The 21,483-nt window shown below is 41.5% G+C and overlaps 1 protein-coding gene across 43 annotated transcripts in view; it reads left to right on the top strand.

Annotated features, from left to right (window-relative positions):
* KCNMA1 (potassium calcium-activated channel subfamily M alpha 1) overlaps nucleotides 1-21,291 on the top strand; it is a 767,331-nt gene extending 746,040 nt beyond the window's left edge. For 14 of the 43 annotated variants that reach the window (XM_034930930.3, XM_014346490.4, XM_055093039.2 and 11 more), the window contains 4 exons: nucleotides 1,304-1,422; nucleotides 3,367-3,591; nucleotides 5,862-5,890; nucleotides 12,996-21,291. In XM_034930930.3, the coding sequence (XP_034786821.1) occupies nucleotides 1,304-1,422; nucleotides 3,367-3,591; nucleotides 5,862-5,890; nucleotides 12,996-13,150 (528 nt within the window). In that variant the 3' untranslated portion in view covers nucleotides 13,151-21,291. Of the gene's footprint in view, nucleotides 1-1,303; nucleotides 1,423-3,366; nucleotides 6,004-12,995 lie in introns of those variants that run through there. The other 29 variants (XM_063607449.1, XM_034930944.4, XM_034930926.3 and 26 more) reach the window with 5 other exon arrangements.
* The last annotated feature ends 192 nt before the right edge of the window (nucleotides 21,292-21,483 follow it).

Here is a 21,483-nt window from a genome sequence, read left to right as displayed (position 1 = left end):
AATTTCTGAGAGTGGACCCAGTCACGTTCCCTCATGTCCTCCCTGTGACGGAAGTGGCCAGCGTCTCCCTTCTGATTCCATGTATCTGCCTAGTGTAGGCACTGTGACAGAAGTGTGCTGTCTTTGCCCTTATTCCCAGCCCAACCCCACAGATGCATTTAAGAGATGCAGCCATAAGTCACAGAAACTGATAAACCTGATACACAAACAATAGTGTCGCCCAGAAAGACTAAATAGTGGAAAAGGAGCCAAGGAAAAGGTCTGTCTCTGTTTTTTCTGAAACAGTGCTGCATACTTTCCCCATATTTTAGTTTGATCATGGACTGGGACCTATGTTAGACTAGGCTTTTTTTGAAAGGGAATTTTCATAGCTAGTGGCTCTTTATACCCATCATTTACTTACTGATGCACTTGATTAGGATAAAGACTTCAGATAATGGTAAGATTTGGTCCCATCAGTGTTCTTTAGTATGAGACCAATATGAGAATTCCAATGATTGGAAGGACAAAGACAGTCATTTTATACCCAGTGAAGCCATCCCGCAGTGCCCAGTGCCCTTCATATAATACAGGTAACATCTACCTGAAGCCACCTGGCCGCTGAAGCCAGCATTTCCAAGTGGATGCATTTGCTTTCACTTTCTGCATCAGGCCCCAGACCCCGGGAAGGTGGCTGTGAACCGATCAGAACTGCGAATCCCAGTTATTCAGCCTGCAGACCCCTGGCTCCTTGGGAAACACATTCTCTTGCACCCTTGCCATCTCTGAGGTCTGTAAATTGTGCTTTTCACAGGGTCCTTACCTCCTGAAAGAGTCTGTCACCATAGGACCTGGTGGGGTCCTCCTCCTTGCGGTGGTTTTCATTATCACTCAGGCAGTTTTGACAACACGAGCCTATCACAGCGGTTACAGCTGAGCTGGGACTGAACATAATCACCATTTTGCAGAGAAGGGTTCATCTCCTCAGCTGAGCATACATCTGAGACCATCAAGCTTTACACTTTGACTTAAAGTGAGGGAGAAACATAATCTCCTTAGAGCTTTCAAACCCCACTGGGACAGGTGGAAAACTGGAGAGACACCAGAGGAAAACCCCATTGTTACCTGATCCCTAAAAATCACACATATTGGGTGTAGTCTGTTAAACATGTTGACTTCTTCCACTGCCGTCCCTTGGCACATGGACCCTCCAACTTGGGAGACACCAAAACAAGCTTTGATGAAAAGACCCGTTTCCCTGCTGTCCCTTGATTTTCAGGCAAATAAAAAGGATGTTTCTCTCTGTTCTTTTGCTGTCTCCCAGGATGGTGGTTGTTATGGTGATCTGTTCTGCAAAGCTCTGAAAACATATAATATGCTTTGTTTTGGAATTTACCGGCTGAGAGATGCTCACCTCAGCACCCCCAGTCAGTGCACAAAGAGGTGAGTATTGGTTTCAACTCTGCCCTCCCACCTAATCACAGAAATATTAATATCCTTTCCTGTCCCCTACTGTAAAGGCAAAGGTCTGTATACATCTCCTCAACATGCAAATTACTCTGCCCATATTAAATCCAACACTGAGTTTGGAGGTGATGGGAAGCATTTTTCTATAATTACTAATAGTAGATGTAAAGACATTTTGGTAAGAATTCAAGTTTTGTATTAATAGAATAATTCCATCACCTAATTACAAAAGTCTGAATACACAAACATCTCTCCCAAACTCTAGCTACTAGGATAACATCTGTTGGTACCTAATATAGAGATATTTTACATTGCTAGTGTTTAAGATAAGTTTTTTTGTTTTTTTGTTTTTTGTTTGTTTGTTTGTTTGTTTTTTGAGATGGAGTGTTGCTCTGTTGCCCAGGCTGGAGTGCAGTGGCACAATCTTGGCTCACTGCAACCTCTGCCTCCTGGGTTCCAGTGATTCTCTTGCCTTAGCCTCCTGAGTAGCTGGGATTATAGGCACACACCACCACACCCAGCCAATTTTTGTGTTTTTAGTAGAGAGAAGGCTTGTTGGCCAGGCTGGTCTCAAACTCCTGACCTCAAGTGATCCACCCACCTCGGCCTCCCAAAGTGCTGGGCTTACAGGTGTGAGCCACCACACCTGGCCCTAAGATAAGTGGTTCTTCTGCCATATCTCAGAATCCCATATTTTTACTTCACATATTTTAAATTGACTCGCTTTTTAACTTTTATATATTTATTTTTGAGACAATTATATATTATCACCTTAAGCAGAAAAATAACAGTTTAGATGTGCTAATTATATTTTTCTCATATGCATTAAAATAAATTCATAGCAGGCAAAAATTAAAAGTACATCCTAGAATTACCAAGATCAGTGAGTTTGCATAATATACCCTAGGCAACAATGCTGCAGAGACAAGCGTTTCTCATCCCTGCTTGCATAGTAGAATCACCTGGGGAGCTTTTAAAAAATATTCTGATTACTCTAATTTAACTGGTCTGGAAGGAAGAAAACATCATATATATATTTTAAAATATGTAAACATTTTATATATAATAACCAGGGATTATAGTGTATAGCCAGAATTGAGAACAATTGCTATAGACCAGTGGGTTCTCAAAATTTAGCCATCATGAGACTCACCTGCAGAGCTTGTTCAACCACAGATTGCTGGACCCCATCCTCAGCACTTCCAATTCAGTAGGTCTGGGTGGGATTGCTTAAGAACTTGCATTTCCTAGTTCCTAGGTGATGCTGAGCTGTGTGGCCTAAGGACCACACTTGGTGACCCACTGCTCTAAGTGAAACAGCGTGATTTTCTTAGTCACATCTGCTGTTGACCAAAGAAAGCTCCAACTAATTGTGAAGAACAACAAAGTAGTGCTGATAAGTAGGCAGGTTTCTTAGATTCTTCCATGTGGTGAATTCCAAATTCCAAATTCTCTCACCAAAGTAGATTTTAAAAGGTAAAGAGCGAGAATAGTCTAAGGAGACACTCTGTCATGGTAAACAAAGATCTTGTGATGTATATCTGGGATTGTCCGAAAATTATGAAATGAAAGTTGCATCACACTTCATGGAACCTCTTGCGGTTGGGCTACTTGAAAGTGACTTTGACCTTGTATAGAAAGGTACATGTAGACCATGAGAAGCGAAGTTTGGTTCTTCCATTACTGGCTGTAATTCCACATCTCTGCCTGGGCTCCTGGCTGGCCTCCTTTATTGAGTTAAACAGAGGAAGTTTCCATTTAACAAGAAAAAGAATGTTTAAGGCCTCAGACCAGCTAGGAGTGCATCTTCCAGATCCTCTTAAAGTCCTGAGTAACCAGGCCATTGCTTTTGGTTCAGAGAGGGTTGAATTCTCTACTCAGTTACTCTCAGGAGGTGACATCTCTGCTTTCCCTGTCCAGGTATGTCATCACCAACCCGCCCTATGAATTTGAGCTCGTGCCGACGGACCTGATCTTCTGCTTAATGCAGTTTGACCACAATGCCGGCCAGTCCCGGGCCAGCCTGTCCCATTCCTCCCACTCATCGCAGTCCTCCAGCAAGAAGAGCTCCTCTGTTCACTCCATCCCATCCACAGCAAACCGACAGAACCGGCCCAAGTCCAGGGAGTCCCGGGACAAACAGAAGTACGTGCAGGAAGAGCGGCTTTGATATGTGTATCCACCGCCACTGTGTGAAACTGTATCTGCCACTCATTTCCCCAGTTGGTGTTTCCAACAAAGTAACTTTCCCTGTTTTCCCCTGTAGTCCCCCCCTTTTTTTTACACATATTTGCATATGTATGATAGTGTGCATGTGGTTGTCATTTTTATTTCACCACCATAAAACCCTTGAGCACAACAGCAAATAAGCAGACGGACCAAAAGTTATTTATGATTCTGGGGGAAAAATAACCCAAAGGCATGCTCCAGACATAAATAGCTCACTGCAGGAATGAGTTCACAGATTAGAAGGGAGCACTTGTGATCAATGTCAGTTAGGCAGAGCAAGTTTATTTAATGTAAAAGAAAAGTTGATTCTGATTTATCAGGATTATCAGGGTGCTTTGGGTTTTGATTTTGTTGTTGTTGTTGTTTTCCTTTCTTTCTTTTTTTATACACACAATAAGTTAGCACATGTTTATTTGAAACAAGCAACCAAACAGCAATGAAAACATATTGATTGTTTCCAGTCTCTGGGCCGAAGTATTGCGAAGCATTTGAAAAGCTTTCACGATTTGTGTAGATGATTATGAAGGACCTGCTTGTTGCAAGAGAACATCAGTGATTTTTTTAGTTACTCACCAAGGCCTTTTGTCCCAGAGCCAGTTCCCTCTGGGAGTTCTTATGAACATTTCTCACCTTAATATGGAGGAGAGAATAGTATTCCAATCATGGATGTATCAAATTCTAGTCATTTAGTTTAAGTGAAAAGAGGTTTGATTGCATATTAAATTGTTATTCTGTCTCCTTATGTTGCCATATGAATAGCTATTTTTTTTTCTTTCACTTTTGACATTTGGGATGAAAAGCCATATGTATCATAAATATCAGATGTAAGTCATTAAAAACTGCCTTCCTGGGACTTTTACATCTTTTAAAAGGTGAATTACTTACCTTTTGTACAGAATAAATAATGCTCAGGAAAGAGCAAGTATTTTTCCATGCATTCTCAGGGGATCTTTTTACTCCCCTTTGTTTGATTAGTTAGGGCCCCAATGCCAGGTAGGAGGAAGGGCTGGGGCAATGGTAGAGTGAGAGGAAGACAAACCCAGCTGCAGATCATGTTTTTCTAGGAGCCGACATGCTAAATAAATTAGAATGTAGGAGGATCAGCCACAGTTGACTCAACAAAGACAAAAGCCAGCCACCACCTTCAACTGTTGGCACAGCTGTGCGGTGCTGGCTGTCCCAATGCAGAAAGCTGGTGGGAAGGAATTCCTCATCATCACTTTCTTTAATATAGCCAATTTAGGCAGGGTAATGACGGCAATAGAGAGCTGCTCCTTGTCATTATGAGACGTGGGATAAGAAGAGTGCAACAGTGAGCCAAACACATTTTGGTATAGTTATTTTTTTCTTTTGTTTTCTTTCTTTTTTAACACTTAGTAAGCATGAGAGGAGAGGTAGAAAAATACCCTTTTTTCAACATATAGTTGTCAGATGCTTTGTGCATGCAAATCATGCTTTAGGCAGTGCAGTAGTTCTTAAAAATTGGCCAATTCACCATAACCAATTTCTCTTATGGATGGACTGGGCTGGTATATACATATTTGAAAAGTTTTACTTCAAAGAATTCCATCGAATAGAATAGGGGTAAAAGGGAGGAGGAAAACATGTCACAGCTGTACCATCTCTAAAAAGGTGTTTTTATGGTGAATGTTTTGGATTTAGATTTTGGATCCCCCGTCCCCTCAAGCATGATAGTTTTGGATATTTGCTTGCTGTGTGAATTGACAAGCACTTTTACTGACAAATGGTGAGGCTCAGTCAGAACCTCCACCCTCCCCCACACCAAAGACAGGGTCAGCGTAGTATTCAAACCAGTATTGTGGTGGGGAATAATTGTATACATGTAAATTATCAAGCCCTATGAGTGGAAGAATTTTTTCAAATTATTTTTGTCTCTCTATATATTGATTTATATTATGTATAACTATCTCTTTATATAAACTATATATAATTATATATATATAACTATATAATTATATATATATAACTATATATATAACTATATATATGTATCCCCTAGTATTGGATCATGAAGAGCTCTTCATGCATTCTTTGCAAAGGAGGTTATAAAGTTATGCCCTCAGAACATTTATAACTATAAGAATGTGCCAGTTAAAGTGCTCAACAGGAAATATGACAGTTTAAAAGCATTGTAAAACTCACATAGCTTACTTCTCTCTCTAAAGTGCAACAAGGATGAATAGAATGGGCCAAGGTATGACAATTAATGGTTCTGCATGACCTAGCCACTGCTGGGGGTTTTCTTCTATAACGTTGTCCTTGTGAAAACTTTTGTGAAATTAAAAAAAAAAGGAGTTACAAATTTTATTCTGTTATTGGTTTGTTTATTTTTATTTATATTGTTCTGTTTGTGGTTTTATTTATTTCGTTTTGCTTTTCCCCCCTCCCCTTTCCCTCTCCTTTTCCCTTCCTTCTTCTCTTCCTTCCTTCTTCCACTTTCTAAATTGCTCAGCGCAATGAGGCTGTGCTGCTGCTATCGCTAGATTCCTTAGAGTTTGTTTTGGTGTTCTTGGGTGTGGGGTTGGGTAATTTGGGGGGAACTTCTCTCCATCTGGCTTGCCTTTTAATCTGCACGTGGCCTCCCTGCCCACCCTGGTACCTTGCTCCAAGTCCGAAAGCATTTTCCTATCAAGAAACCCAGCTTCCTTCACTTCCCCCATTGCCACCCCCCAATCCCAGTCCCCCCATCGGTCTGTTCACATCTCTGTGTTCATCTTGGCAAGACCTACTCAATCAAGTGATGATGCCAGTTGATAAACTTTTCTGGAAAACATTTACAGCTATTCCATTTGGCAAACTTGCTTCTCTGTCAATATTTCATCCTCCTTTAAACCAGGAGGCTTACTAATGGCAAAAGCTTTGGTCTTCTTTATGCTTGATCAGTATGACTCAAATTAAAAGTGTTCTGCTGTGTATATCAACTCAATAGCCCACACCCAGTTATCTGGGAGCTGATGGTTCAGTCACTGTATTATCCAAATCTTTCCTGCCAGCTGCCTTTCAGACATTTGTTAAATCCCAACCAGAGATCGGGCAGATAGAGAGAAGTAAATCCGAGGTGCGTTTTATATACAGTCTGTTAGCAACTCCAATGAGATGATATTGTGATGGGAATGGAATGGGAACAGACTATGATAAGAGATGGAATTTTGAGGTTTTCCTGGACTTTGGGCACACAGTCATGCCCCAGTGGTAGATAATTGAGAATTCACCATATTTGACTAATGATAAATTTGATGATGGAGAAGGATCATTACTACTTCAATTTTATTTGCCAAAATTACTATATTATACTTTCCTTAATAGAGTGAAGAGTCCCCTCCATTGTTTTCTATTTGACTCCAAACTTCCCCTTCCTCTTTCAGTAGAACATCTGCTTACTTAGGAAGTAGGCATACAAGTTTCTTATTATTATATCTCTTCCTGTTCACTGCCTCCCGCAAAAACAAACAAACAAACAAAAAAAAAAAAACAAGGAAGTAAGGGTAGAAAGTGAGAGTTCTTTGAAAATAAAGTATATACATTTAAAAAGTTAGGAACTCTGTTATCTGCACCATTCTAGAAGAGAAGAAATTTGTAAGCCATTTAGTCCAACTTGCTTTGGGCTTTGAAAGGGGTGAACAATAAGTAGGCTGGTAAACCAGAAGGCACGATGAAGCCTTCTCAGTCTCAACACTTGGGTGATCATGGCATCATCAGTGTCCCTAAAGTCTGCTACCCAGGTTCTTCCCAAAGCCAGTTCAAATGGATGGAGAAAGCTGGACTCTTATACACACAGTTAAATTTCTGCCACAATTGGGAGAGGTTTCAAATTCTGTTCTGAATATTAAAGATTATGACCCAGAACCTTACCATCGGTGCTCAATAAATATTTGATATAAATTGACTTTACACATTTTTATACCTTTAACCATTTTCTATATTACCCTTGTCCTCTTGGTTTGATTTTTTTAAAAAAATATGAGTGCCTCTACATGCCTTATGATGCTGCTGTGTTGGTGGCACTTTCTCAAGCTGGTCACATGGCTTCTGAGAAAGGGGAATAGCCCTGTAAGCTCAATGAGTAGAGACACTGAGTATGCCTCTTGGCAGCATCATCAAGATCCCAAATGACCAGAAAAAGCTTTTGTCTGGCTCTTCTGCAGCATGGGAAAAGCCTAAAGGTGTCTGCATCCCAACAGAGACAATTAAATCAACCTGCCAGGTTCCTATAGCAACAGGCTCCTTGAAGGAGAAAGAGGAGAGTACAGAAACTCCAGGGCCTGTGGAAGTCAAGACAGGGTAAAAATCAATTTCTCAATCAGCTTCTTTTAGCCCATCCCTGCTTTGTCACAATATGATAAAGAAGTAGCTGTGGGCACCTGTCACTACACTGGCTGACTGTCTCCCATGCAAGATTGCATGCCCATTGCAACCATTGGAGGTGAGAGGGATTATCCAAAAGGGATTAGTGAAGAATCTGTCCTCAGGGTGTTGGCTGGACCAAGGGCCACAGAGGAGGGCTGGGAGAGCAGTTTGCTCAAAGATTGGCAGCATCAGACTTTCAGTTAGAAGAGACAGAGTCATGGTAGCCAATTGCAAAGAAGTGAGAAGGTTTTTCATAAACGGTAATTGCTTTTGTTCTGGTACAAATAATTTGTATCTCTATGAAATAAGCATACTTTGCTCACAGAGAGGAGAGGAGGTAGTATGTGTGGGTGCGGACGGTGGAGGCATCAGGGTTTGCTGGGCAGAGGAAGTGTGCCAGGCTGCCTATCACAAGCGCGGGACAGGAAACCACACAGCATTACCCTTGAAGGTCGAAGCTCCTTGTTAGCCCTTACTGTTCTCCATGGTTGTCTCTCTCCAAACAGCATCTTTTCTTTTTGAGCCTTTTCTCTCTCAACCTCAGCTTGTGGTGTAGTGAGAAGAGGGCCAATTATTCCAAATGCTTTTGCTGTATCATTGTCTCCCCTTTTCTGCAATCTTCTCTAGGGAGTACTGTGAAAAGGCTAAATCCCATGGCACTGACAACCCACAGAGCCAACAGAGAAGCTCAATTCTCACAGTGCAGCCTGTTTCTTCCTCTGCTGGTGGCAGCTCAGTCAGCCCAGCTCTGGGGCCCTTCCCTGCAAGAGCCCATTCCTCCAGGGTGACCTGCAGCCCTGTGGCTGGAGGAGGTTTTGACCCTTATTTTAAACCCTGTGATCTCAGTGATGAAACTAGAAATGCAAGAAACAGATGGCTCTAAGATGGGATAGGATGTCTGGTGAGTCAAAGCCAGTATTTCAGAGGCACAGAGTCACCCTGGGAGGGGAAAAACCCTAAGCTCCCCAGAAATAACACCAGGTTACCTCTTCCTCTCCTTTACCTTCCAAATGAAGATGACCAACCAAATCCCCCTCTGTCACCTCTGCTGCCACAATCCATGTTCTTCAGGATACACCCCGATATACACACCCCTGTTCTCTACCCCCAGAATCTCTGCTGAAGGGCATCATTTGTCATCACATTCAAGAGGTACGACCCATGCTTACATCATCCTTTAGTACTGATAGTACTCAGGCTAGTACTAAACTTACTCTAAAAGCTAACGCTTCAGCAATTGCCTTGGGCCAGGCATTCTCATGAGCACTCTTTAGTTACCTATACAAACTCAATCCTCACAACAGCTTCAGACAGAGATGCTGTGTCCCCATTTGAAAGACACAGAATCTGAGAGACACTAGAGTCTGTGAAGTTAGCCACTGTGATATAATGCCCGCTGATATTACTCCAAATACTCATAACCTTAACAACTCACATTTACTTACCATGTATCTGGACCTGTGTAAGCGCTTCAAGGGTACTGGCTTCATTTATCTAAACAACACTATTAGGAAGTTTGTATCATCAGCCCTATTTTACAGAAAAGGAATGAAGCTAAGATAAATTTGCTAATAACTTGTTCAGAGCCATGCAACTAGTATGTGAGCTAGATCTGCTTAACTTTCACCTCCTGCCCTGCACTGTCTCCTTAGCCCTCATCTCCTTGCTTCTTCATGGTGGACAGCTCATAGCATGGCTGGTCTTGATAGGTGACATCTGCCAATGGCAGTGGCAATTGCTCTACCAGCATCTCTCTGCAGTTGTTTTCCAGAGTTTTATCTTGTCCCACTAGCCCCCTCCCAGCCACAGACTGAAATGACTCTTCTTTCCTAACTCCACGAACTCCTGACATGTCACACATTGTACTCAGAGCACTGACAACAGGCATCTCATCCTTAAGAAGCTTATTAAGAAATAAGGCTATTTTTCTCTGGCAGCGAGGAAGCCCTCCCACCCCGATCAATTGCCCTTCTCATCTTAGAGATGAAAATAAAGCCCCTGGAAATCTTTCTGGTATGTGAGATGAAACAGGGAGTGGAGATAAAGTCAGGGATTTGGATTTATCCTTGTCATGGCAGCATTCATTAGAGCTGCTTCCCTGAGTCCTCTTCCTCGTGGTCAATTTTGTAGCCACCCATTGGCATTGTTTCTTCTTCAGAAGGCAAGATTCAATACATCAAATTATCATTGTCCTACTTGCAGCACTCTCCATGGATGCTGAATGGCTGGCGATCATTGAAATGTGTGTTCCTTGGAAGCATGTTGGGAGAATCTGTTCGTAAAATACCTTTGCACCAGACATTTTAGTAAAACGCCCAGAGCATTCATACAGTTCCGTTTCCTGAACATCCTACATAACCAAGTCTCCAAAAACACACACATTTTTATCTTAGGAGGCACCCAAATTAAACAGCTGTTTCTCAGGCATAAGGAAGACCTCAACTCCTCACCACAATGTGTGTTAACACAACTCACTCCTTGTGTTGAGGCAGCATGGCCAAAACATGGGCTACTCTGCTTAGATTTTTTTTTTTAATGGCAAGAAATGTAAAAGGAAAGAGAGAAGTTTAAATGAGGAAATAATGCTCTCTTTCTTACAGACAGCAGAAGGAAATTGATATTCTCTCTGCCGCGAAAGGTCAAAATGCCAACTTTGAATTGAACTGTAAAGACTAAATTCCGAACAATTATTCTCTGCAGCAGTTGTAAAAATTTCAGCAAATTGCAGCTGTCTTAGGTCTTTCACCCAAAAGACCTACTCATTTCCATCAGCTGAGTTCACTCTTCCAACCTGGCATGTCCAACCTAGCACCAAATCCCTTTGCAAAGTCAGTCTGCATAACAGCATGGCCAAAACCGAGGGCAGCTCAGGCAACCTGAGCACAAACACCAGGCTCAACCTCTCTGAAAATCATCTTTACACATAAACCCCTGGAAAAAGTCATAGTGTGAAATTGTTTCAGCGGCCTGGCAAAGCTTTTAAAACATGATAACCATCACACTTTACTCCTCTCTGAAAGGTTAGTTTAATCGTAGATCACAAAAAATTGGTTTCCACAAATGCATAATGGTTCATCTATGTCACACTTGAACTAAATGGTTTTTTAAATGGAGCTGAAATTATTTTGATGTGTACACAGTCCCGGATTTCTATACAATCTTTTTTAACCAGCCCATCAGGAACCTTGCCTCTAAAGCCTCATTAATAATTCAGATGTGCTGATGACTTTAAAAGATCTATGGAATTGAAGCTTAGGGAAAAAAAAAAAACTCCGCTTGACAAAAAGATAAATGAATGTAGAAAGAAGCTGTAGGAGTCTGGCAAGCTGTAGATCATCTCAGAACAGATTGTAACTTTATCATTCTGTCAGGGGGAATAATTTAAAGCACTTAATCAGTTAGCTTCACTGTGAGGATGTAGCATTATGAATTCCTATCGTCCAATCTGTTCAAATCAAAGTGAGCTTAATTATAATAGGTGAGTGAGCCAGAGCAGGAGAGGGGGTGGGGAGAACGAGGCAAGAGGCAGCAAGTTTCCTGTGGGGTAAACTGAGCTGCCGCATTAAACTGGGGCGAGGCTTTGACTCAGGCATATCCCAGCTCCAGTGACAGCCCTCCTTGACATTGACAGCTCAGGGCACTTGAAATAGCAGAAGTAGGAACTGAGGAGAAACAAGCAGAGTGGTCATGAACTGATCATAGATAATTTATAAATCATTAGCCAAACATGCACATACCCCACCCCCAACGCCCCCTATCAAACCAGGTGAGCAGTTTTCACTAATGTGTCCATTCAGGACCACTGACAAGGCAGTTACAAATTGTTCTGGTAAGCAGAAAAAGCAGCTACAGAGGCCATTGTCTCTATAGCAGTGGACGTGCTTGATAGCTTTTACCCTTTTTCTTTTTCTTTTCTTTCCCTAAGCCACTAAAGTGAGGCATATGATTCCCAAGTTAGAATGTCCTATTTGCCCAGTCCTTTCCTATCAATACACATGGCCAATTTCCTAGAAAATTTCAATCCTAGAAAGAGGTGGGGATGAGGGTTGAGTCTTGTAAAATAGCTTTGCACTGCTAAGAGGATGCTAGACCATTTTCATTCTCACCCCAGCCCCCAAACGCCCTGACTCAGCATTCTCTCTCAGCCATTTCTGTATTTAGGGTGGAAATGAAATGCCAAGACTTCATTGAGCTCCCTTGTCGACAGCTTGGGTTATTATAGTCAGTTAAGATATTGCCACTTGGAACTCTATTCATAACTTTATACCAACACAGAGTTTTCTTTCTTGAAATAAAAGCCACCTCAAAATCCTCTTTAAAACATTGGTCGCTATTCTGATTTTCATAGATTTTTGGCCAGCAAAATCTATGGGTTTAGTTTAGACCCCCCAAAGTGGCTACAAATGAAACAGGAGAGTGGTATAGTTGAGACATGGCTTTAAGTGTGTGTATATAAGCAAAGCCAAGAAAAAGCTGGGAGGTGGTGATTCTGTGTAAGATTCTGGATCACTCGCTCTGCAGCAAGGGTGATGGTGCCCTTCCGTTCCACTCAAATCAATGGATGCACACATCTCTCCTCAGGCACAATGTCTGTACCCAATGGCTGATATACGCAACATCCCCTCCCCACCAAACCATTTCTGGCCATGAAATTAACTCCAAGGGACATTGCCAGAGTCCATTCTCCAATCCCTCCTTAGCCTCTGAGGTCCGCCCATGGTGCCTCTGAGTCCCAGTGGCACATTTTGTTCATCACTTGCTACAGGAAGCAGAGGTATATTTCAGGTTCTGGGGTCCTCCCTACACTGCACTGTCTCTCTTAGCAATTACTCACTGTCGGCTTCTATCGATTACCTTTTTGCGTTTTTCAATGAACTTTCCAAAGGCTTTACCCTAGGACTAATTAAACTTCTCATTTCTCCTTCTTGTTCTCTATCCATTTTGCCCTTTAGCAGAAAAGAAATGGTTTACAGATGAACCGGATAATGCCTATCCCAGAAACATTCAAATCAAGCCCATGAGTACCCACATGGCTAACCAGATCAACCAATATAAATCCACAAGCAGCTTGATTCCACCAATCAGAGAAGTTGAAGATGAATGTTGACTCCCAGGAGACCAGAACTATTTTTTTAAAGCCTGACAAACTTCATAAATGGTGATGTGACTTTTCTTCTTACATGCTGAATCACTGGTGGAAACGTTAGGATAAGCAAGAATTGCCAGAAAATAAAGTAGACAGATCTTTCTCTTTGTCTGCCTTGAATATTGCTTCCATGTATTTTGGAAAAGAAAATGATTTCATTTATAAATGAACATACTAAAATAGTCATGTATAGCCTCTAGCATTTTAAATTATTTTTATTTATTAGAAAGAAAATATATTTTTTCTTTTCATTGTCAAATATCTTCCCTATATCTAAACAATGCAAAATCTAAATGAATAAGTGGTCAGACTCCTTAATGTGTTTTTCTCTTCTTTCTCTCTTTTTCTTTGAGGAGAATGATGGTCACCACCACAATTAATTGTAATTAAGGGAAATGAATTATTAAAACAATTTTAAAATGGCCAACGATGTATACATGTATTTTAGTAAATCCAAAAAAGAAGACTAAGGGGACAGGTGAATACCTGCTCCTCGCCTGGATGGGTGTGTATTTTGATCTGCATTGACACCAGCTCTTAATAAATGGAAACTTATTTATTTTCACAGTTGAAAGTCATATTTTTGTAGTTTTAGTTTTCATTCTGTAGTTCTCACCCCTTTGTTCATATTTTTAAAGGGAAGACCTTCTGCTGCTTTTCTACAATTGGCAGATCAGGTTTGTCTGGCCAACTAAGGACACCAGGAGGGTTGTGGGCACACCTGGGATGTGGAAGCTGAGGACCAGATGCACACAAGGCATTGCTCTGTTTGCTGTTCTAGTGGTGGAGACTCCTACGTGCTGTTATGCTTCTCATGTTATATTTCCAAACCACCTGAGCGAGTAATGTCAACTTCGGGAGGGTCTGGTGGACTTTCTCCCCACTCCCCAAGTCTCAGAGCTTTTAGCCTGGAAGTTTGTAAAACTGATTAGTAGTTTTACTTTACCATAGGATGTGAGAGGGCAGTCATTCTTCTCACTGAGTTTTTGTTTAAAAACCAGGAAATTTCTACAATCATGGAGACAGATTTTAATTTGCATGCTCTCCTTTATTTAGTTGCTGGGGCCAAACACATGAACTTGTTACAACAATTTAAAAATAATAATAACAAAAGGAAAGCAACGAATGCACTTCATATAGACTGTTAGAAAAGGCCTTTGAAAATTACCAGCAGTGAAATCAAATAAATTAGCCACTTTAAACTGCGGTCAAAAGATTTTTCTAGCCATCAGATGCAATTACGATGTCTCAGAGCTCTGCTGTCGCTTGCATGCTCGGTGTACAGTCTCCCGGCAACTGTTTTGTTCCAATCAACTTAGCAAGTCTTTCAACTTTAAAATTATCAATCTTTGATATGATCATCAAGGTCTCTGGAGAAGCATGGATGTAATAGTGATTTCTATTTTCTTAAAAAATGTAAACTGTGGACACTTAATGGAACCAAGCTAACCAAAGTATCTCCCCGAAGTTTCATGATATCTAGTCCATTAACTCTTTGGGCCATGACCTGTGGTACCTAGTTATGGTAGTGCAAATCAGATCAGAGCAAAGCAATGAGATCATCATGAAGACATATGTCCACTAAGTACTCCAATTACCAACGTAGGCAAAATGAGCTTCCACCTCTGTCCACTCCCTGCAGAGCCAATATAGTCGTGCTTCCACCTCGTAGGCATTGTCCTGCAGTGACTTGTCGGACTGTGGTTATTCTGTCGTCACATTTTGTAGAATTAGTTCTATAAAAGTATCGTGAATACAATGTATGTCCAATTGGATTGTTTAAAAACTACTTATAATTAATCACTAGCCTACTCAGCAGACTAAAATGATGTCAACAGTCTATATTCAGGCTTAGAAACATTTCTTGGTTTCCAACAGAAGTCAAATGTGTTTGTGGGGAGAACGTTTTGCTAGGATTTTGACAACTTTCCTGAAAGCTAGGCCTTCTTTTACATAACGATTTTGCATTGGGGTCACCTTAGTATATTCACGTCAATCCACGCTCTTCTTTCCTTTGTGAACCATAGTGGGCTCTTCACTCCTGCTCGTAATAACCACCTCCAAATTTGTTAGAGTGATTTGGTCTCCTCTGGCAGGCTGTGGTGGCCACATAAAGGATCTTCCATTAGAGGGACACAGGACACAAAGCTCCATTCCCATGACCCTCTCTTCCCTGTGTCACCCCTACCAAGGCAATCTGGAAGCAGAAATGCAAACTCCAGCCCCACCACACATCCACTGATGCATTTGTGGCTAGAAATTTTAATCTAAATTAAAAAAAAAAAATCATAATAGGATAGTTTCCTATAGCAAAGGGCTCCTTGATTCATAAGCACCTCCCCCCCAAAAAAACCAAATTGGTAGAAATTCATTTTCTTTTAAGTAGAGCAATAAGTTCATACTGTGTTGCCGTTGTAATAATGAATTGTTCTGGACCAGAAAACAAAATGAGGCATTTTGTTAAGGGGGTAGGAAAATGACTAGTTGTTGGGCCCTTTGGCAAAAGCTGGTGCCTGGTAAGTAGAAGCGAAATGGAAACAGAAATAACATTTGTGAAATCACTGGAGGGCTCAAGCAAATGCCAGAGCTTCTCCCTGGCTTGTTCCTACTTGTTGAGCTCTTTGGCCCTGAGTCCCATCCATCTCCACTGCAACAGTCTGTCTTTCTGCCTACATCCGCCTGAGACCAAGGAGGGTCTTTGGTACAGTCCACATTATGAGGCTCTGATTTCCTATCCTAGTTTAGGGCTCCAGAAAAGCCATTCTCCCAAACTAATGATTCTTGGGTGCTGTGGGTCACCAACAGGCTGTTTACAAAGCAGAAAATATCATCACCATCATAACCTTTCTCCTTGAGAAAACTTTTATTTTTGTCTAAGCAATTTTATATTTTAGAATATCATCTTGAACTATTATAAAACACCTTAAATAAAAGTGATTGTGACTAAGGCGCGTTGGAGAACATTCCAATCTTTCCTCCCAAGGGTTCTGGCACCTTATGACGTACTTTGTAAAAAAATTGATTGAAGATTTTAAATAAACAGGAAATTAGAAGTGTTTGTTAGGGTTAGATAAAGGAAAAGTGAAAAAGCATAAGAAATTTGGGACTTTTTCATGTTGAAAGGAGAAAAAGCACAAGTTCCCTAGTTACCATTTAATATGAGGGTGCAAGAGCCACATTTACAAACAACAAACTTGATCTTTAAAAATGTTTTCAAAACTCTCTGAGTCTCAGTGACTTCATTTGTAAATGAGAGTGATTCATCTAGATGACTCTAAGGTCTCTTTCAGGTCCCAGGGGACGTGATCTAAGTTAGGAGTGGGAACATGGGAGTGGCTGCTTCTCCTTGGCTAAGCCCATGCAGACTATTGTGTCCAGGACTGGAATAAAGGTCCTTTTTGCTGCATCACCCAGGCAACACTCCCAGCCTTACTCAGGAGTGGTGAACATTTTCTGCTCTGGACATAGAATAGGTAGGTTCATTCCTGGTCTTTTCACTTTAGATTCTCTTTAGGTTCAAGATGCAAATTTCTCAATTCGGACACACCTGCATCACGTTGGTCAAATTTTGCTGCCTGTTTCTAGGGTTTTCTTCTCAGTTTCATCCCTGCCTTCCCTTTTTTGTTGTTGTTTTTTTTTGGTTCAAGGCCCAGCTTCAGTTAATCCCTTCATCTCTATGCCATGTCTCCAATTCCTAGTATGTAACTAGAGGTTCAAGAGACCCCAAATTCCTGCCATTTTCCCCATTTATGTTTCCCCATGTGAATCTTCAGGAAGTAACCAGTCTTCCTTCTCACTTCATTTCCTGTCCTCTGTTTATTTGGTTATTTTCTTTCATTAATAAACTAACCATCTCTTAGCTACTTACATTCACAAATGTAATTTTAATCTATTGTGTTTTATTGTGAAAGAGAATCTCATTGAAGGAAGGAAGGAAGAAATTGAGGAATAAAGGTAGGAAGGGAGAGAAACAAAGACTATCCAACCAATTGACTGAGATGTGAGCCAGCTTGACTCCTAGGAGACTAAGTAGATCCATTCAGCTTGAACACTGAGTTCCAGGGCAGAATCTGTCCATTTTCTGTTTTGTTCTTACTTGCTGCTTTTGGAATGGTGGTAAAGCCACCAGTCACCATGAGCCTTGAAAGGACCCTCACTAATGAGGACTTGACTCACCCTCTTTAAAAAGCAAAAGAAACAGAATTTACTTACAATCTTCTGGTAAATTACCTTTCTGATCCTCTCCTTATTCCCAAAAGGCAATTTTTTTAATCCAGCAGAGATGATTTAGCATATAAATCCCAGGTCATTTGAGGAGGTGATGACGCTATTTGGATTTATTTATGAGACAGTAGTAATTATAAATGATTCCTAGGCAGTTTGTACTAGTTTGGTCATATTGGTTGTTTAAGTGGAGTCTCTCCTGATTGGTTGTTTCCAATAAAGTATCAGTTGTTAATAATTTCAAGATTTCCATAAAAATAAGGAAACTTGGAAAACATTTTTAATTTTATTTCTTAAGAGACCACAGAGCCTAATTTTCAATTTTTATGGTAAGCTTGCTTAAAACATGTATAAAAAGAAGCCTACATGCTCAAAGGCAGAGGCACCTTTAGCCCTACAACAGTTGGAAGCTCCATGATATCACAGCCCCACATGGATAGATTGGAGAAAGAATTCTGACTTAGACCACCTGTAGCAGACCTTCCTCTTTTGGCATATTTTTTTAATCACAAAAAGGACCTGAGACTCCCTATCTAAAGATAAGCCAAACTTGGGGTATACATTAAGAATCTGGGAAGAAAGAAAAAAAAGAAAAAGATATAATAAGCAGTATTTTAAAATACCATGAGTTATGGGCATGCATATGGTACAAAGAGTAGTTCTTTGGGTTGAAAGAAAGAAGAGTTTGCATTGAACTGCGTAGGCTGGCAAGAATGCAGAGGTATACAATGTTTGATGGGCTTTGGAGGCATTTCAGTAGTAAATGGGTGACAGGACTGGAAAGATGTGGAATATGAGGGATTTCCAGGGAGATGGGACTTAACGGGCAATGATGTATTTGTAGGAATGTGATTTCAATAGATTGACTATTTTGTCTACTGTGATAAGTTTGTGTAGGGGAACTGAGGAAAACTGAGATGAGACTTCATGGAAGGGGCTACAAAGTACAGTCTAAAGGCCTAGATAAAGTTTGAAACTTGATTTAGAAAGTCATGAAAAGCCACTCAGAGTTTTAAGCAAAGAGTGATGGGGCAGCAATGGCTGTGCATTTTTCAGGTTGAAAGTAGTGAGATGTCAGTTCTTCCTGGAAGATATCATGAGAATGCATACAAAACTGAACATTTTCTCAGCAGCAAGGAGTGCTAAAGGGTGCACACTCCAAGTCAACAACTCACCGTGTGCAGCACCTTCCTCACACATTTTGCTTTGCTTTCTGTCACAGGACCATCAGACGTAGAACGTCCTGACTCTCCTGAATTACTAGAATGTCAGCAACAAACTCACAAAGTAGATTAGAGGGTAGGAATAGATACGTAAATTTTTAAAAACCTGCCAATCATACTATTTTCTAGACAGTAATATAATAAGAACATGAGGCAGGACATCCACAAATTGTAGAGAATAATTAATAGTCCAGAACTGCCAAATAGGAATTCCCCTTACGAAAACACCCTTGCAGCTAATCAGGTAGCCCTTGTTTAGAAACCGGTTAGCACTCATAAAATATTTGTACAAGGAGTGAGTGGGGGAGAAATGAGCACAATATAGGTTCTGCCATCAATCAACTTATAATACAACTAAAGAAAGAAAACATGCTCAAAGCACCATTAGAGAAAGGGTGAGCCCTAACGACATAGTTTCACATTCAATATGGTAGGAGTTGAAACAAGGGAGAAATGCTGTGGTTTGAAGTGGTTCAGCAAGGTAGGATTTCTAGAGAAAGGGGGGTTTAGGAGTTAGATAAGTAGAGGATCAGCATTCTAGGTATGAAGGCAGGATTATCTGGCATGTGGCAGGGTGAATGATGTTAATCAGTAACTGCTAATTGATATTTACTGAGCAGCTGCTGTGTCCTCACGACGGTAAGACTATTAGAGGAAGACAGCCCACCTGCCTAACTGGGAACACAAGGCACACATATATTGGAAAGATCATGTTGCACAAAACAGGTGTTCAATAAATAATTTTTGAATAAATGTGAACACTGAATAGCAAATAAATGTTATAGATCGTAATAGTTGTAGAAGATTGGTTGGGATTGTAGGGACTGGATGTGGGGCAATGGCTGTGGGTCTAGAGTATATTCATTGTGCAGTGGACACACACCTAATCTGTCCTCAAGGACAGAACCATGTGGAGGAATAGGAAAACAAGAGAAGCAGGCAAGAAGCGGAGGCAGTGAGTACAGCAGCTAAGAAATGTTACATTGGGTTCATCCAGAGCAAGAAAAGCTGAGAGCTGTCCATGAGGGAAGGCCACACAGGCAAGAGGAGTGGGACAGGGGAGTAAAGGAGTGGGCTACAACAGGCCCTGCAGATGTGGAAGCCAGACCCACAGAGGCACTTAGAAAGTGAGGATCCTGGATGAATTATTTTAGGGAGAAAGTGTAGGTTTAGATCAGCTGGCAGATGTGTTTGTGGGCTACAGCCATGTTTTTCAGGACTAAAAAGGAGCAAAATAAGTAGAACTTCTTGGGACAGGAGATCTAGGGTATTCCAGAACCAGGGAAATGAGAAACAAGAGGGGAATTTTAAGAAAGAGAGGGAAGATCATCTATGAGGTTGGAGATGAAAGGTGTTGGAGATGGTGAGGCACAAGTCAAAAGACTCACTCGAAGGGCAGGAACTCTGCTTATTTGTCCATATTCCCAGAGTTTGTCATGAGGTCTGGCCCACGTGGGCAGTCACTCGGCCACTATGTATCACTGTGGCTGCCATGGTGGATGGAGGCTGGACAGGACCTGTGGTGATCGGCAGTCTTTCTGGAGGACTCACCAGGGAGGGGTCTCAGGGTGGGCATCTCCTTTCACCTTCCTGTGCATGTCACTGCACTGTTCTTCTTCCCTCCCTGAACAGCACACACACTGCACCCTTAGTTTCAGGGGTCTGAAAACAAATGCTACGACCACCTTGCTTTGGTGGCTTTTCTGAACAGGCATTGTGAGAAGAGATGTTCTGGCCAGGTGAAAGTGGACTTTATTTTTAGGTAGGTTTTTCAGTTTAGAAAGGTTTCCTTTGCTTATCCCTTGAGGACTTCTGTGCTGCTGCTTCTCCTCCATCTTGCTAGTTAACAGAACAGGGGCAGAAGTGACACCAATGCTCTCGGCCATGCCTGCCTTGGGAAGCACTACCGGGCCCCACTGTTTAGAATCTTAGATGGAAATGTACACAAGGCATTGACACATGCCTGCGGGAGTGACCCAGTGCTTCCCTCCCATGGGACTCAGGGTCAGCGTGGGAAGGCAGCTGGCAGGGACAGGAGCCCCGCCCACAAGGTGGACTGAGCCTCACTTCCACACAAAACCAGAGTCCCATCTGCCCCAGAGCGCTCGCTCTCCTCCCCTTCCTTCCGCTCAATGCAGCCTGACATGCGTTTGACCAGAACTGCAACATTTCAAACACAAACCCAGATCTGTTGGGAAATCCTAATTAAAAACGTTCCATTCCCAGGTGGCAGAATCACATCCTGCCTAAAACTTCTGGCCCACATCCCACCACCCAGATGTTGAAAAGAAACCTTTCTCTGCTTAACACCAAAACCTGCACTTCAAGGTTTCTTTAGGGGACAAAGAAAAAAAAAGTACACACATGCAGAGTTCAGCCTACATGTTCATTGAGGAAAAAGAGCGTGGCTTATTCATCTTTCAATCTTTTGATTGTTGGCATTATGATTATGATTATGATTAATTACTCTGACCTGACAGGAATTGAAGAAGAGACTATATGCTGGTGCTCTGAAATGATCTACCCAACTCTGTCATCTGTAACAACCAGTGATAACTCTCTTGTCTTGTAAAAAGGGTTTGTACATAACTTGTACATGGTTTCATTTTGTATTTTTCGCAGATTAAAAATTTATGTATTTGTGTTCTAAAACAAGGAGTGTTTCTTGTGTCTTTGTAGCAGTTACATGCCATGGGGGTGAGAGGTGGGCTGGGGATGGTGAGGTCCCTGAGTTCTAATCAGGCAGCTTTTGTCTCCTCCCTTCATGCTCCTCCATGAAGGCAAAGTTGTGGATTGATTGGAACCATGAGCTTCCCTTTGCAGCTTCGAGTGCAAATAGACCTCTCC

The sequence above is a fragment of the Pan paniscus genome, chromosome 8 (assembly GCF_029289425.2).
Source record: "Pan paniscus chromosome 8, NHGRI_mPanPan1-v2.0_pri, whole genome shotgun sequence".
NCBI lineage: Eukaryota > Metazoa > Chordata > Mammalia > Primates > Hominidae > Pan > Pan paniscus.
The sequence above is the reverse complement of the archived record's forward strand: the minus strand, read 5'-3'. Positions and strand labels throughout refer to the sequence as shown.